Genomic DNA, 17,904 nt, shown 5'->3' on the forward strand with positions numbered 1-17,904 from the left:
AGCTTGTTTAATGTGTGTAAGTAGCCTGCCAGGTGTATGAATGAGACAAACATGGCTATGTAGCTGGCTACACCATGTTTTGGTTAGCAGTAGTCTAACGGTTCACCAATTCAGAGGTTTTATGGCCTACCTTGTAACGATAGTGATACAGCTATCGGAGTCATGATAGGAACGATATTATGTGGGGTTTGCTGAAATGAAATTAATTAAATTAAATTAATGAAAGTTAATTAAAATAAAATAAAATAAATTAATGTGCTGCGAGTCTATGGCCATTGTGGTTACTTCTGTAGGAAACCCTGAAAACTGTCCGTGCTCTATTGGTATGGGTCATGCTGCGAGGCGACAGTGATATTCACTGCAACCACGTGCTGCCAGTGAACCACACACTAATGAGAAATTGGAAACCCGGTAATTTCATAGGGTTTTACGATATCTAAGGGGCAGATGGTTATAACAGTACCTTGACAATCAGTAAATCTGATTTGTTGTTGACTAGCAGGTTTGTCAAGTGTAATAATTATTACCTGGCTAGAGGCCTCAAGGAATAAGAAAAATGTTATTTTGCACCGTCATTAAATACAAACATGACAGGTTTTTTTTATAATACAGGTTTATTGATTTATTTTTTTTACCAACATGTGATTTCAAAATGGCACATACAATAACGTAGCCATAGTTCAAAGGAAAAGGGGATACTGCATTTTTCTAGCAAACACTGTTGGGTATCAGCAGAGCAGTGGCAAAAAGGCAAAAATGACCAAATGTCCAACAGAATAAAAGTCATATTGTATCAAAAAAACTCATTTATACATGGATATGTGACTAAGAGTGACTTGCCTGTCTTTCTAACTACGCAAAGTAATGAATGCTCTTATTGAATTCCTTATTTTCCTCATAAATTCCCCCCCACGTTGAAATGCCAGGTTCTGCTGCGACGCAAGACGCTGGCCAGAGAGGGCATTTGATCCAGCTGGTCTTGAGGGGGTAGGGGGGCGGGGGCGGGGGGGTATTTGGGGGAAGGGGCGGTGTGCTGCTCGTCTGACGTGTCCAGACGTGTCCGAGGGCTGATGCCCCGCCCCCTTAGCGCAGGAATGTCTTGCCCCTGAAAAACAAGACGTCGGTGTTCAGCACTCAGGGATTCAGGCTGCCTGTTCAAACACGTACAGGTGTGAGAGTGGGTCAGTGTGTGTGTGAGTGTGTGTGTGTGTGTGAGTGTGTGAGAGAGTGAATGAGTGAGTGAGTGTGTGTGTGTGTGTGTGTGTGTGTGTGAGAGAGAGAGTGAGTGAGTGAGAGTGTGTGTGTGTTTATGTATATACGAGTGCCCACTAAGTAAACTTGTGAAAAAGGAGAAAGACCTGAACATTAAGGAACGAAACGGTTCAGCTCGAGCAGGGGAAGCCCACACCAGTAAGCCAGTAAGCAGGGATATTTAACTGTCCTGTTAGAGCACGCTCGTTCGGACAGAAATCCTCCTCCGCTCAAACCAAGAGTGGGCATTCCCAAAACGTTCCCTCGGGCCATGTTCCAGCCCCAACGACAGACGGGATCTCTTGAACGCTTTCCCTGCCACACTCCAGACATTCTCAACAGACCGGGGGGCCGGGGGGGGAGGAGGGGGTCTCCTCTGTCAGACCCGGTGAGGTGCAGAGGGGCAGGAATTCAGGCTGCGGAGCAGGCCGCGTTCAGGTGTGCGGAATGAGGCCGCGCGTCAGGGAGGCTGCGCAAGCACGGGTTTCCACACGGCCGGAGCCATCGCCACAGACCCCGCCCCCGCCCCCGCCACGCTAACCTCAGCAAATATTAACACAGCCGCGCTCGCCTGCAGAGGGGAGGGCTCCTGCTCGCGGGCCTAATCTCTTCCTTTCAGAAACGCTGCAGTTAATGGAGGACAATAAAAAGGCCCCTATAAGCCGCCCCCACAGCATGTAAAAATACCAGCGTTCTTAGGTCAGCTTTGCTCTGTGACTCATAAGAGGAGAACAAAAGAGAAGAAAGACATTCATTGAGGCTCGAGTTCCTTCATCTAAGATTCTTTGTTTCTTTTCAAAGCACTACTACCACCCTAAGTTAAGAGTACCTGTGCTAACATAATAGTACCTGCACTGATAAAGCCGTACATGTCATCACAGCACATTTAAAACTTTGCCCTTCGGTTCGTTCATCTTGGTATGGGCAAATCTGGAGAGAATTTAAATGACAAATTGTTCGGAAACTCAAAACTTGGAAGTGCAACGTGTCTGAACCTCAGCGTGTTGCACGTTGGTTCATAATGCAAAGTCAGTGAGGATATTGCTTAATGGAGTAGTGAGTAAGGATTGGTCATAAACTCAGCCATAATCGTTCCGTTCAGACATAGCCGCAGAGTAATGTGCAACGATGAGATTAAGTTCCAGGCACACTGGTGATCTCTGCCCTGCCCCAAGGTGTGTGTTCACCTTTGCCTTTGCCACTACTGTGGCCACTGCTTCCCGACAGCAACCAGGCCTTCCTCAATATAACCACTAAATCAATTATTACTCTCAAACCGTTTCCGCCTACGTTATTGGTTTTCAAGCAAACTATTTTTTTTCTGAATAATAGATCCCAAGAACAATGCGGTGGCACTTTTCTTCATGGCACATACATTATATATATATATATATATCTGAACTTAGATGGATGAACGTAGCGTATCTTTTGTTCTAGCGCCAGAATTAATGGAACATTGACTCCATAACCACCAGATCTATACAGATCAGGTGGCTTAACGCTCACTGAAAAAAACCATTGTTTCCATCTGAAAGTTTATTTGCCAAGATTTAATTGAAATTTCTCAGAGCTAGCGCAGTAAACAGGTTTAAGTTAAAAGTAGTCTATTCAGTCTGATTCAGTTTATTTTTACTTTCCTGTAGTTCTCCAAGGCGATCCAAAGAAATTTGAACACTACAGAATCAAGAGGATGCTTCAGGATTATCTGCCAGTGGACCTTTCCAGCAGCCCGCATGCTAACTAATGGTAACATGCTAACCGTCACAAATAAAATGGGTCGAGATCAAATGATGTGTTTAAAGATGTGTTAGGTTACTGAAGGCATGGTTGTACAGCCCACAGGACCCTGTGGAGCTGCCCTCGTCCCCCTGCCCCCAGGACGACCCGTCCCAGGGGTGCGCAAGGACCCTATACCCTTTTTTGGATTTAATGCCATATTCTGCACTCGATTACTGAATCAGCCAAACATTCACATAATCTGACATTTTAGGTCTATTTCTTTTTAGGCTCAACGGAACACCGTTATGTTCCTACACAAAACATTGGAATATATGGCTAATTATCCAACTGACCCAAGGGGCTAATCTGTGGAAGCCAAAACCTGTCCCCACCCCAGCATGTACACGAGTATGCTGACATCATTCAGCTGATGCTCCGATCTAGAGACTCCTACACAAGCGCTTTCAACTTAGCGACAAGCGCTAGCATGTCTTTATCATACACCGAGTCCATATCATACATCGACTCATGTTTAACATCCCCGCCTTAAGGCCTGGTGGCCATGGGCCATTAACACTGAACGCTGAGGGTGGATAACGCTGAACGCTGGGCCGAAACGGCTGAGCGCCCCGAGCCAAAATGGCCGACGAGCCATTATAGGCTGCAGACGGAACTTACGACATGGTCTTCATCTCCTTCTTCTCGGCGTCGGGCCGGGCTCGGTTCAGAACCTTCAGGAATTCGGAGGTCTTGGCCCTCATGCGGGTGTGGATGTAGGCCTGCGGCAAGGGAAGAAGCGCCCGTCAGAAACGGGGAACCTATCAGAGGACGAGCTGGCCGTTGAGGCCACGCCCACTCCCAGACTGCTCTGCACACAAACGGAACGAAATGGAGAGCAAACAAGCAGTGGGCTGCGGCAGCCCTGCTGAAAGCTTGCTTTGTTTCCTCTGTGAAGGTAAACAGAGGGCTCTACGGAAGCTTCTGGGAGTAATCTGATCAGTCATTCAGTCAGCATGCGAGGGGAGGAGAGGTTTCGAAATGCATTCAAGTTAATTTCCCAAGAGCAGATTACAACCTTCAGGGCAGGCACATATTTTTAGCAGCATAACAATGGAGTATGAAGCCAGTGTATTGATCATTTCATATGGAAGCTATTTTTTACTGTGCTGGGACTACATAAATTAATATTTGAAATTGATCACGCATGTACTACAGAATTATAGAGTTCCGAGCGGGGTGTACAGTAGGGTCAGTAGTATACACGCACATACAAAGGGTGTACAGTGCGGTCTGATGTCAACACGCACATGGAGAGGGTGAACAGTGTGGTCTAGGGCTGTCAAAAAATATTCGAAGTTCGAAAACTATTTGAAAATCTTTCTTTTTTAAACCTAAATTTGAGCATTCGAATATTAGTTTTGTATCCCGCGTATTGTAATTAACATGCAGGCTTTAATTTCATGCGGCGAATCACGTTCATGCACGCAAAGTTCATTTCCTGCGCTAACGTTACTTCCTCTGTCAACAAACAACGTTCATCCCTGGACCCAGGTCAAGTGGATCGCCTGGTTTTCCTTGCCAATAACCTCTGGTGATACTTTCAGCTCCATGGACACCGAACGTTACTGGTCAGCTAGCCTCGCGAGCCAGTCTCTTTTTTCACTTCGTTCAACAGATCTGGTCAGCTAACAATTTAGGCTAAATAATGTTCCCATGGCAGGCTATGTTTCCTCTCTTTTCTGAAGATTTTGATAAAAATTGGATGATGAAAGAAGTTAAACAAACTAAACAGTAAGTAATTTATGTTGTTTTAGGCTACAGGTATTAGCCGTTTGAATAGTTTTTGTGTTAAGAAATAAACAGGGATTACTTATAAACAATCATTTCCCTATGATTAATAAATGCCGATTTGTGGCAAATTACATCCACGAGAAAGTGCTTTATTCATTTGCACATTAGGCTATAGAAACTGAAGGGGGCTCATTTATAAAAATGAACTTGCGTGCATACGTCAAGTGAAGACCTGACGTAGAGCCACAACCGTTTCCACGGTCAAATCGAGTCATATTGAAATTTTATAAATCACTACTTTGACGTGGTTTTCTATGCACGCGCCACACAGTTGATCTAAAATACGTTTTATAAATGAGGCCCCAGATGTAGTAACCTAGTATTAAAGTTCACCGATGTCCTCTATTCTACTGCCTGCTTGTGGAAAATAACGCATAGGCCAGTTTAGAGGGAGCGTCACGTGCATATTGCGCCCGACAATAAGCAGCTTATTTTTGTGAATTATAGGCAAATGATATTCAAATATATTCGAACTCTAACTAATTACAAAAGCTAATATTCGAACTCAATTTCATGGCACTTTTGACAGCCTTAGTGTGGTCTGTGGTCTACATGCACATACAGAGAGGGTGTACAGTACAGTAAGTAGTGCGTGGTCCACATGCACATACAGAGAGGGTGTACAGTGTAGTAAGAAGTTTCTGGTCTACATGCACATACAGAGAGGGAGTACAGTGTAGTAAGAAGTTTGTGGTCTACATGCACATACAGAGAGGGAGTACAGCGTAGTAAGAAGTGCGTAGTCTACATGCACATAGAGAGGGTGTACAGTGCAGTATGTGGTCTACATGCACACAGAGAGGGTGTACAGTGCGGTCTGTGGCCTACGTGCACAAGGAGGGCGCAGTCTTACCTTGGAGCACTTTATGTGGTAGTGCAGGTAATCGCGGAAGGTGTGGATGAGATTGATGGTGTTGTCTCTGGCGTTGGCATTGGTGTGACGAGGGAACAGGACTGCAGGAGAGGAACAGAACCTTTTAGGCCGGAACCGGCAACCATGATACACAATCCCAGCTGTCCCAACCCCAGGCAACCCTGATACACAATCACAGATTTTATTTCACTGGAACTAAGGGGCCTAGCCTAAACCATGAAAAACAAGACCAAGGGAGGTCCAGATACTTTTGGTCATACAGTGTATTTTAAAGTATATATTGATTGACGAGACACAGTACCTATATTACACTTTTTAAAATTCTGATTTATGAGTAAATGAAAAAAGAAATCTGCAGACCCTTTGAGCTCCGAAGAAAAAGAAAAACAAGCACAACTGGAGTGATCATAATTTTGTGCTTCTCAGCAAATCTACGAAACCGTGACCAGCATAGCAGAGCACAGCCAGAGCTGCAGCGACTGTCACGCAGACAAAGGCTGAATATCGACAGGGAGCAGAGTAGAACTGAGTAGAACAACTATACGGCAGAAATCCAGGTTCAACATGAACCAAGGAAAACAACACCGGCTTGTAAATCTCTAATTAAACGAATATTGGATTTGTGTGCTGCTCAGGATGTTCTAACTTCTAAAACTCAACAAAAAAACAAATAAATATACTCCAATTAAATTGTTCCAATTATCAGCACAGAACTAGGTTTTGTAAAATGTCGGCTTGTTCTGCCTGCTCTGTTCTAGCTGCTCACCCCTGCTCAGGGAGGCAGGACTTCTTAATGCTTGTTTTACAGCGTCTTCCTTGCAGAAACATATTTTACCTGCAGCAGTGAGTTTTACCTGCAGCAACGCGTTTTACCTGCAGCAACGAGTTTTACCTGCAGCAACGAGTTTTACCTGCAGCAGCGTGTTTTACCGGCAGCCATGAGGTTTACCTGCAACAGCGTGTTTTACTTTTGCTTGAATCAGTGCATTTTACCTGCAGCAATGAGTTTTACCTGCAGCAGCGTGTTTTACCTGCAGCAGTGTGTAAAAAGGCCGAATAGAGAGTTGTCCTCACAGCAAACAAAGCGCAGCTGCAGGCCAGTAAATCCCCCCCCCCCTCCCCCCCACGGTGTCTCCTTACGGCTCACCGCGGCCCCGCTCGCCGGAGGGCGGAGCAAAAGGAGCAGTGGGCGGAGTCAGCGGAGCGCACAATAAGGGGCGTGGGCGTGCGGGCTGGCTGAAAAGGCGCCGCAGGCCTCGGGGCGTGGCGCAGACCGCGTGACGGTTTACAGAGGCTCTGCCCGAGCGCCCCACGCTACCACAGCCCCGCCCCGCTCCCCCCCCGCACACGAAAGAGCGGGCCGCAGGGCACAGCCCCCCCCCCCAGCGTTCACTGACTGCACCGTCAGCTTCGCTGCGGCACACCTCTGCCAGAAATCCAGAATTTAAAAGGCAAATTCTCTCTCCTCCTCCACATCCGCCTCAGCCATTTCCTCAAACACACCCCCTGTCTGACTGCCGTGGGTACACAAGAAAGCCCTCGATGCATATAAGGGCCATTTTGAGATAATGTTACAGGTGGATTCCAGACAGTAATACTGTGTCAGTGTTCTGGTAAACCACACTGCATTGTGGGTAGATGTCCATGAAACCTTCCACCAGCCTATAAAATAATGTGAAGGGGAGTCCTGATTTGGTCTACAGCGCTCTGAGGTTACTGTGTGTGTGTGTGTGTGTGTGTGTGTGTGTGGGGGTGGGGGGGTGGGACTGACCGAAGGTGATGTAGCCGATGTTGTCCCCCACGGCGGCGTCGGTGTCCTTAAGCTCCAGGGGGGGCTCTCTGTGGTTGAACAGCACCTGGGGGGCGGTGTGGCTGGCACGACGGCCCTCTTTGAACTCCTGCGCAGACAGGGGGGAAAGGCATGTGAGCCAATGGCAACGCAGTGTGAAAGGACAGTCAGCCAATCAGCACTTCCCACTACAACATGAGTGTGAAGCGAGCCAATCAGAACTCCTCGCTAGAACAGGACAGTGAAGAGGGCCAATCAGTACTTCTACACACAACATAAGACTGCAATGAACCAGTGCACTATATGCACTATAATTCAGTACTTGGCAGGTGTTCTTATACAGATTAAATTTTTTTACATACAATCCATTCCAATCTAATACATACCCAGGTGAAAAATAGCATACTAGGTCACATGATATAGACTGGAATTATATTTCACGTATTCTTCAGTATAAAATAGTAGACTTAAGCATACTATTTTTTCACATGGGTACATAGCTGGATATTTACAGAAGCAGCTGAGATTATGTGCTCTGCTCAAGGGTACAACAGCAGTATCCCAGCTAGGAATCAAACCCACGACCTTTCAGTTACAAGCCCATCACACTTCACTGCCACCCTTCGGCTTGGTTTAAGGCCTTCCATCTTTAAAGTGAGCGCGGCCAACCACAGACACACACACGCAATCATTTTCAGGTTTACGCCTCACCTGCATGAAGACTTTCCCGATGATGACGTCATCGTCGTCCTTGAAGACCGTGCTGAAGACCACGGTCACACGGTCCTTCTTCGCCTCGAGGTACCTGAGCCACGAGACAGCGAGGAAAAAATAAAACCGTAGAGCGTTAACCCCTTGCAAGCCGCGCCATGTTAGCATTTTACCAATTCGCCAAAACACGTTTCTAGTCAATCGGACTCTGAAGGATCATTATCAATGATGCAAATATTAAAAATGCTAATCTAAGGGGGTTTAAAGGGAAAATCCATGATTACTTCCTGAATGAATCAAAAGGAAGCAGAGGCCCTAACTACCGATACTCATTCCACATCGGACGGGCTCTATCGTGGCCTTTGGGGGCCCGGGGGACACCCACATGGACTCGTCGTCCCTGTAGTGGACCACGGCCCTCTTCTCTCCCTCGCGGCCCTCCTCCTGAAACTTGAAGTACTTCTCGAAGACGGAGGCGAAGCAGTTCCTCTTCAGCATGCCTGCCTGGTGCACCACCTCGTCCTTATTGGCCGGCACGGAGTCCAGGTCATAGAGCAGGGACACGTTGTAGGCTGAGGGCCGTCCAATCAAAAAATATGAATAACAATAATATAAATAAACAATAATACAAAAAATAAAAAATAAAAAAAACACACATCAAGCTCAGGAGGTACACTCACATGGCCTCAATCACCCAACCCATTAGAATGTTAGCTTTGGCAGGTTCCTGCCACTTGATCAAGATAGTGCACACAGACACACCAAGCTCGGCTGCTTTGATCTTAAAGTAAACAATCTGCCCGGTTCTAATAGTGTAGCAGTGCAAGCTATAAAACTTCGCGAAATCCGCACGGCGAGAACGTGAAGCGGCGTGGGTTTCGACGGACGTCTCTTACCGTCCTCCGGCGGCACCAGGAAGTTCCCGTACAACCTCTTCAGGAGCTGAAAGAACACGCGTCGGTCCCGTTACGTCAATCGGATGTTCAACAACGGATTTCCAAACGCTGCTTTTTGTATTTTACGGCCGCCAAAGGTATAATCACCATGTTATCTACATACAGCCTTTGGCGTTTTTTCTCAACTATAGCCTTGACAACGTAAGCGACCAGGAATTCTCGAGTTTAAAAACAAGAGCTTAAGGGTGTAGATTAAGGGATGACAGTTTACAGACAATGCAGAATGGATATTACGTTTGGCAACGGACTCCTGGAAACAACAAGGCATTGTGAAACCCCGCATATACATGTAAACATTGACCTTTTTCCCTTTACCCACCATTTTGATTTGACGTGATTGATTTCAGTTACATTTTTTTAAACAAAGGAACCCTCTCTACAGGCTGGGTCAGCCAGGATGTAGGTACACGGGTGAAAATGAAGGCCTTTACACTGTGGTTTAGACGCCGTTTCGGAAATTGTTTTCTCCAAAACTAGCATCAGCGAAAGGGCACATTCCTGATGCTACGTCTCGCTCTACACTACCGCCAAGCGTGGCACGAAGACGTTTCAGACGACGACGCGTTCCACGCGTCCTCAGCTGCATGCGCACACACGCAGCGGGACCACGGACTGCGAGGGACTTACGACAACGACTCACTCCATAAACACCCTGCTGCGGTTTAGTTTCTTTAACAAGCGCGTAGATTATCTGAATAATCCATCGGCAACTAATCTCATCGTTTACTCTCAACTGCCTCGAAGCTCTGATGAGCAACGCACCTCAGTGAGGGGTTCTTCTGTCGAGGGGCAAAAAATAAATATAAAAAAACCTTTCACAGAAAAGTGCCTTTCCCCAATTCTAGATCGCACAACACGTACATTACAGTGTAAAGATGGCAGATATCTCAGGGATTGTCATCAGGAAGAAAGGGGAGTGTGGGCTGGTTCTATTTGCACTAAATTTCCCTGTGCCTCGTGATGGGGGGGGGGGGGGGGTTAGGTCGAGCCCAGGGAAGGTGCAGGTGCACTGTAGATGGCTGTGACTGTTGGTTTTGATGGATTAAAAAAAAAAAAAAAGAGGCCCCAGTGCGGTTTCCAGGCCCCGCAGCCGACTATAAACGGCCCGCGTGGCATCGGTCCAAAAGCGCGAAACCCTGCAGGCTATTTGAGGCCTACGACTTCCTCTACCAGACGGTGAGTCAGACCGCGTTTCCTCTCGCGCTTCTGAGCCGCAGCAGCTGCGTTCTTCCTTACAAGGAGAGATTCTGACCGGCCAGCTCCGCTGCGAGCGGCTCGGTTACAACTTAATATGGAGTTAGGATTTAAAAAAAAAAAAAGGGAACTATAAAACGCAGTCAGCTTTATTCTCTGGTCTTTGACTTCGTTCCTAATAATGTCAGCCGGAACACCAACCCCGGTCTCTCGCAGGGGCACATTTGACTGTCAAATTCTCTGTAAGCCTCGGAGGTCAAGCGCTTCGGGGATAATCGGACGACTCGACGCGGCAGAGGACGGAAACCGTGACATTACCTCATCGGCGCCGTGTTCCTGCAGCTCCTTGTAGAACTTTAGCGAGATGCTGACCATCACCTTGGTCTTGTCGCCATTCGGGTTGGAAATGTGATAGAGGACGCCATCGAAGTCTGCACAACGGAAAAAAACCCATTTCAGAGGCCTTGTTCTAATGACGTGATTTCAGACAGGAAACTGGGGAGCTGTTCTTTACATTGGCATTAAACTACATCTTACCTCAAGGATTAATTCAAAGAAGGACTTTATTTTAAGGTTACTTTGCAAACACCCAAATCCTCTCGAAGGCTTAGCTCATCCAGTCTTCATGATATTTTAAAATAAAGATTTCCACCCCCTCTGCTGGTAAAACTCCTGCAAAACTTTAAAAAATAATTTTACACTCTTTGTTCAGATAAGGTTTTCCCCACACAACATGCAATTCCCAGTTATATTTGCCAGCCCTCCCCATCCTTGTAAAATCCTCCATTTTGGGAGAGTGCACATGAGTACAATACCCTTAATGAGCAGCATGAGCAGGAAGACCGCAAGCATCCCATTGGTCAGAGGAGTTGTGGGCGTGGTATGAGATTAAGACAATCCTACCAAATGAACCCCACCCTCCCTGGTAGATCCAACGCCCTCATAAGTGCTACTCTGCCAGCCACGGCTGGCTCCGGCATGGGTAGGACTCATCACCAGACTGTGGGGTGAGTGCGATAGGCTATCAGCACAGTCGTGACAGATAAAGTAGAATCCGCACACTCCATACCGCTCCCAAGATAAACGTGTTTATTAACGCCACGGACGTGACGTTTCATCGGTCTACTTTATCTATGACTCATTTTCTGACTGGCGCCTGTTTAGATTTTGGATGTGTGAATTTTTACTAAGGGGTCAATACTGCGGTGCGTTTTTGTAGCTCACTTCCTGGTCTTGTTGAGAGACGTTACTCACTATCGCCTGTGCAGTTGGCTCCAGTATAGGTGTTTCAGCCACCCGTTTCAATGCAAGTGAATGGTAACAGTATGGTCAAAATATGAAGTCAATCCATTTTTTCCACAAGAAAATGCAGTCGCAATAGGTATTTTTTCTTTGTCTAATGTTTGCCGATTTGTTAAGCTATTGTGTTATTTGGACAAGACTGTAATATCTTGTGGATGAATCAAGGACAGTTTGTGAGTCACTGCCGAGTCACTGCATCTCACGTGCTTAGTGGATGACTGGACTTCATGTCCCTACTGCACAGTCTCTGGCTCCAATTTGTACAACATGGTGGCGTCCATAAACTACACTTCCCGGCCTTCAAAACGCTTTTCACCAAGCCCATGGAGAGTCAATGGGTGACGTCACAGTGACTGCAGAATAGTATGTACACAGTCTATGGTTTTAACTCCACCCCCCCCCTTTTATAAATTATTATAGTCATACCTTTTGTTACAGTAAAATTGTTTGTTAGATAAACATTACATTTATCGATTTATTTTTGTATTCCTGAGAGTTAGATTGATGTTCTACACGACTGTATGTCGCTCTGGATAAGAGTGTCTGCCAATTGACTAATGTAATCTGTTGAATGACCACACTCAGCAAGTGCTTTTGCACCTGGCAGTCAATATAGGCTTAGCATCATATAATACATACGGCTGCAGACTTATTACAACAGTCAATAATAAGTGAGAAGGAGGCCTATGACATCAGTATAGGAACTAGAACAGAGATTGGTCACTTCTGTCCTGGGTGCCACGGTTTTACTGTTTTAAGAGGTGACGTACAGTTGGTAATTGATTCATATAGATGGTAAACCAGATGATTTAAATAATTCACATTTTCAATATTTTTTTAAAAAGCAGCTGGCCACATCACCCTAATGGATGGAGGCAGCCCATTTCTAAAAGAGTGTACACTTCTCTGTACAAACAGACTAAGCCTGAGCTTATAGTTAAAATGATACCAAACAGAGCTCTATTAAACTCAGTGAGAATTACCTGCAAACGTGACTTCTACTGCTTCAGGCTTGTTCCTGAAAAACAATTAAAAGGCATGTTTCAATTCTCCAATTTAACAAAAGACACTTCAATGACAGGGGGAAAGGATGCACACTCAACTTCAATTCAGACGCAGCGAATTTTAACGGTCAAAGACAACTCTGAATAGGCGGTACGGCGTGTAAAATACAATCAGATAGGAGTCTCTTGCACGCGCAGGGTGGTCAATTCATCAGACCTCTTTAAACCGGTCGGACCGGTTGACATGCGATACCTGCTGAAACGCAGGCAAATATAATCAAGGTGGTGGTACACGTTCCCAAAATACTGAGAGTTGTTTAACAGACGGGAGGAGCCTTGTTCTTATAACGGAAAACGATCATTAAAATTCATACTTCAGCATTTTCTATAGCTGAAATATACTTTCCTAATATTAATCATATCTTCATCGAAACACCACTGGAAACAGGATGACAGACTGCTGTCCCTGTATTCAAACAAATAAGTGCATTTCTGGGCTCTTCCAGTGCAAAATCTTTTTTTTAATTTTTTTGATTCGAATACATATTTCCTACCAGCAAGGGTTTTGTTGAATGTGAACCCAAAAACTCATGCATGCATATTTGATTACAGAAATAGCTTCCACTACGAAAAATGACAACAGTGATTTAGGAATAGACCTGCAGGGATCTAAGGAAGGGAATTCTATGGCCGAAAGACAAGTGAACAGCACGGTAGTCGCTTCACAATAGCCTTCTAATATAACTTGTAATATTCCCTTCATTCAATGAATGTGCACATAATATCGGTCCGGTTAAAAATGCCCTGTAGGTACATATTTGTGGAGAAACAGTAGAGTATCGCGTACAAAACCCGCCTGCCTGAACACCGCCCATACCTGACCCACCACCGCCCAGACCTGACCCAGCGGATTCAGGAACGCGGAAGTAGACGAATACGTGAACAGAATGCAACGGGAAGGAAATCGAGATATGACAGCAAGCACGAAAAAACTAATCACAACAGTGCTAATTTATGCTCAAAATATTCTATAGTCATTAAATTTGCAATCTGGTAACATCAGTACTGTGCACACTTCAATAATGCGGAAGTAGCCTACTCGACAACTTCAGTTTGCTTTCTTGCTAGCTGCGCAGCGTTCGCTAGCTAGAAATGTGGAACTTGGGAGTGATTCCTTCATGCCAGATTCACGCAAATGGCATATGATATGTCAAAGCAGTATCGTTAAACATCGTATCTTATGTGATAATATAAACTAATAAAAGATTCAGTCCAGAGGCTGCCTGACGCCTGCCACGAAGCACATCGCGGTTTTGGGCTAACTAGCTAGCTGCGGCTACCTGGCCGGAGACACACCCCGTGTTGTTAACTAGCACATCACTCAGCTATGAATGAATCGAAGCGGAACTGTGATTTTCAGGTCCCAGCTAGCACAGGTCCCCAGAAATCATCGACTGTTCATTAAATTAAATAAATCTGTAATGCATACATATCCGCTTAACCAACTAGCTTAGTCAGCTAACAGAACTGCTGAAGGAGAGAAACAGGAAGACGCTGCCTCACCCGTTTGAAGCGCTGTCAAATTTGAGAGACAGCGTCTCCTCGATAATCCGGTTGTTGATTTCCAGTAGAATCATTGCAACGGAGGTTCAGCGGATTGCAATTTAAAACAAGCTTTAAAATATTTTCTGCAGCTGTACCCCTTCCAATCCTACTGGCTGGCTAATTTTCTACCCCGCAGAAGCGCTTCCTTCCGGCTGTCAGATCTTCCGCCTTCTCCGAAGGACCGACAGAAAAGCCGTTTGCAATTGTGCCTGTCACAATTTCCCTTGTAACCGAGAGGGGGAAAGTGCACATCATCAGTGGTAATCGTGTGATATTTATGCATAGCCTAAAATGTTACCCATGCCATAGAATTTTCCTAAATTATTGCAACTTATTCATGTTTTTGAAACACGTATCTAGATAGTGAATGCTAGCTAACTGGCCCCAAAACGGTGCCCAAAACATTCATATAACCTGACCAAGTTGTCGCCTTTATAGTCACAAAACGTCATCGCAGCAGTACTGTGTATCTTTGAATAAAGGTGAAACTAAAATTACATTGCTTGTTTTGGTTTCGTATGTCTACCTGTAATATAATATCCCGCGGGTGCACCTTGCTTAAATAGGCTAATCGACAAACGGCGACCTAACGTTCTAACTAGTTTTTTATGCTGTTTGTGCCAAGGTCCCTTATGCATTTTAACCCATTCAATTGGCTAATACATTTCCAGGGCGACAGACCGACAATTACTGAACGTTTAGTTTAGGTGTACAAATATTCAGAATAAATAATATGTGATATGATTTTTACTAGGATTGTTTTAGCCTTGTTTTGGAGTGAAACGTGTATCTGTAACATAGGCTACTGGTAGTTTTTTGCATGGTTTAAGCGTTTGCACATGACAGTAACGGACATGTCCATCCTTCCTCCATGGTCTGTGTCTCACAAACAAAGCGCGCTCAGAATTCAGAGTGACGAACAGAGACGATGTTCCACCAATGTCAGTATCTGGAGACCGGAGAACGGGGCGACTCCACTCTCTTTGCACTGCATCCATCCAGAATTCAGGAAAGAACGGATTCGACTGAAAGAAGTGCAAAGCGCCCCATGCTGGTAAATGTTAGAATTGAATAGCGTAATTGTACCCTTCGCTTAAAACAATGGAGCTACAATAGTTCCTGTTCAGAATATGTAGTGTATTGTTTGTTTCTTTCGAATTTGGTCAGAGGGAATAAAATAAATACATGAATAAATAAAAACACAGAAGCAGAACATTTTTAGCTGCTTGGAATGATCAATAAAGTTAAGTAAAGATAATCTACTACTGATATCTACCTGCCATCAATCTCCGTGCATATGGAACCTGTGTGGAATTTTGGGACGTGCAAGGACAGGCCCTGTCAGAAGAAACAAGGATGTGAGATATATCGCCTCTGAGCTCAGTATATTCTGTTGGCTTATGGGGTGTACATGGCACATAATTGACATACTATGGAAGTGCTACATACGTGTGTGGGTGGTGGGGAGGTGGGTGCGGGGGTGCAGGCAATGCGACAAAGATCAGCCATTCTAGACGTTTAGCTATTGGTGTAAGCATGCTGAACCAATCTGTTACAGGTAGCTTACTGAGGAATGATAGAATCTTCAAAGTGCTCTGAGCAAGTGTCTGATTTGTTCAAGTGCTGTTGGAAATCCTTTACTAGATCCACATTCTCAACTGTAGGGAGGAGCAGTTGCATTGCATTATGTACTTAATGCCACATCATACATTCATTTTTGTGTGCTGGTTCAGTTTGGTAGGTGTTTCCAGGACTTTAGTGGAGTGTTTTATGTTTACAGTGGATATGACAGCGCCAGACTCAGTACTTAGCGACCAACAGCGATGATAGCCACTGAAAACATATAGTGATGCTTGCATTAGATAACCTGGCAATAAGTAAAAATACATTTTTTTATAGTGCACAATACTTATCTATTAGCCTTTGTGAAGTCTGGATGTGAGCTTTCTTTGTTTACATTTACTGTTTTTGAGACAAATCCCTGTTGTGCAATAGCTTACAAATGAAAGTTTATACTTGGTAGTAGAAGTATAGGGTTCACGCTGTTTCTGTAAGGTAAGTTACAATAGTACTATCCATGGAACTCTAGGTGAAAGTAAACATTTGATTGACGGCTGGTGGGGGTGATGACTGTGCGTGTGTGTTCTCTTGTGATTGGCCCACCTACCGCGTGCAACAGGGAGATGCCTCCTCGGAACGTGGAACCCGAGGTGAATAGGATTCCAAGAAGCCTTACTGGGATTCTCCAGAAAATTGCAGCACTGGGCATTAAGGTGATTAGTACGCAAGGTTGAATGACTGCCTTGGGCTAGTGTGGAAATGTGTGGAAAAGTGTGGAGAGTGCAGAGACTGGAAATTTCTCCTATTGTTTCTGTACCTCACCTCTCTCTCTCTCTCTCTCTCTCTCCATCTCTCTCAAATTATATTGCATTTCTTGTGATGGTTTCTCCTTGTGTGTGTGTGTGTCTGTGAGTGGGTTTTTGTGAAAATGGAGACCCAAAAGTAAAAATAAAAGTCTCTCTCTGTCTCTCCACCACCTCTTCCTCTTTCTTTCTCTCTCTCCCCCCACTCTTGCTCTCTCCCCCCCTCGCTCTCTGTCTCTCTCCCTTCCTCCCCCCACCTCTCCCTCTCTCTCTCTCTCTCTCTCTCTCCCTCTCTCTCTCTCTCCTCATGTGTTCAGTGTCTCTGGTTTTAGTCCACGCCATTATGCTAAATGATGGATTTTATGCGTAGAGGAAATGTCATTCAAATGCGGCTCTGCGCACCAAATGCTGGTGTAATTCTCACCGCACAACAAAGGCCCCCGCGTGTCAGAGAAGAATCCCGGTCCCTAATTCAACGTGACGCGGCTGAAAGGTGTTCCAGCCGCTCCACATGTTACCCAGAAACACCGGCTGCCCGAGGCATCTTCGAAGGTAGCGTGTGATCCGTGCCATGGAGTCAGATTCAGAAAACTTCAAAGCAGGCTGCTGGAGCTGGATAATCATCACCTCGTCCCTGATTCAGTCCATGTTTTGTCCACAGGCGTTTTTAAGAGCTCCACTCTTCTTGTGCAAAAACCAAAAAACGCTGCAGGGCAAAGTCTGAGTCCATGCTGCTTCTCAATGGAAACTCTAAGGCATTCCTTTCTGATAACTAATAAAACAAGGCTTCGTTATGGTCGTATCCCATCTTCCTTTGCAACTGAGCGAGATTACGTCAGAGAGAAACGGAAACAGCTGGTAAAAACACATATACGCACTTAATTTCAGACATTGGTTGCTAACCGTGATATCACTCAATTCCTCCTGCCGGTGAAAAAGTCCACCTTTTCCTGTCCGTGCTGTTAGTGTTCTGGCACTGTTCTAGAGCCCTCCTGAAAAAGTGAAAGAACCTTTTCCGCAGGCAAGATGTAGCTGACGGCAATGACTAGCCCCCTCCATAAAACACCAAACCACCCCAATGTAATGGCAGTTGGCTCGCTTTCTCCAAGTTCTCTCAAATAGTTTTCACACAAAATTCTTAACAAGGGGTCATTCTGTCTTTCTGTGACCGGTTTATCGAACAGATGAAAACCCTACAAACACATTTTCAATCCAACCCAACAGACACGACATCAGATCTGAGGAGTGGTTATAATAGTGACTTCAAACCAACCTGTCAATCATG

The 17,904-nt window shown here is 45.3% G+C and overlaps 1 protein-coding gene and 1 long non-coding RNA gene across 2 annotated transcripts; one reads left to right on the top strand and one right to left on the bottom strand.

Moving 5' to 3' along the window:
• Positions 1–595: 595 nt before the first annotated feature.
• Positions 596–14,437, bottom strand: arpc2 (actin related protein 2/3 complex, subunit 2). Its single transcript, XM_035394273.1, has 10 exons — positions 14,215–14,437; positions 12,631–12,665; positions 10,664–10,776; positions 9,092–9,137; positions 8,581–8,767; positions 8,196–8,289; positions 7,467–7,593; positions 5,675–5,775; positions 3,649–3,749; positions 596–1,105 (listed from the first exon to the last, which is right to left on the bottom strand). The coding sequence occupies exons 1-10, from the start codon at positions 14,286–14,288 to the stop codon at positions 1,084–1,086; spliced, it is 900 nt and encodes a 299-aa protein (XP_035250164.1). The 5' UTR covers positions 14,289–14,437; the 3' UTR covers positions 596–1,083.
• Positions 14,435–17,395, top strand: LOC118214366. The gene is made up of 4 exons (XR_004762611.1): positions 14,435–14,516; positions 15,152–15,310; positions 16,436–16,529; positions 16,990–17,395. It is a non-coding gene; the product is annotated as an uncharacterized LOC118214366 (long non-coding RNA).
• The last annotated feature ends 509 nt before the right edge of the window (positions 17,396–17,904 follow it).

The sequence above is a fragment of the Anguilla anguilla genome, chromosome 15, assembly GCF_013347855.1.
Source record: "Anguilla anguilla isolate fAngAng1 chromosome 15, fAngAng1.pri, whole genome shotgun sequence".
In the NCBI taxonomy this organism is placed as follows: domain Eukaryota; kingdom Metazoa; phylum Chordata; class Actinopteri; order Anguilliformes; family Anguillidae; genus Anguilla; species Anguilla anguilla.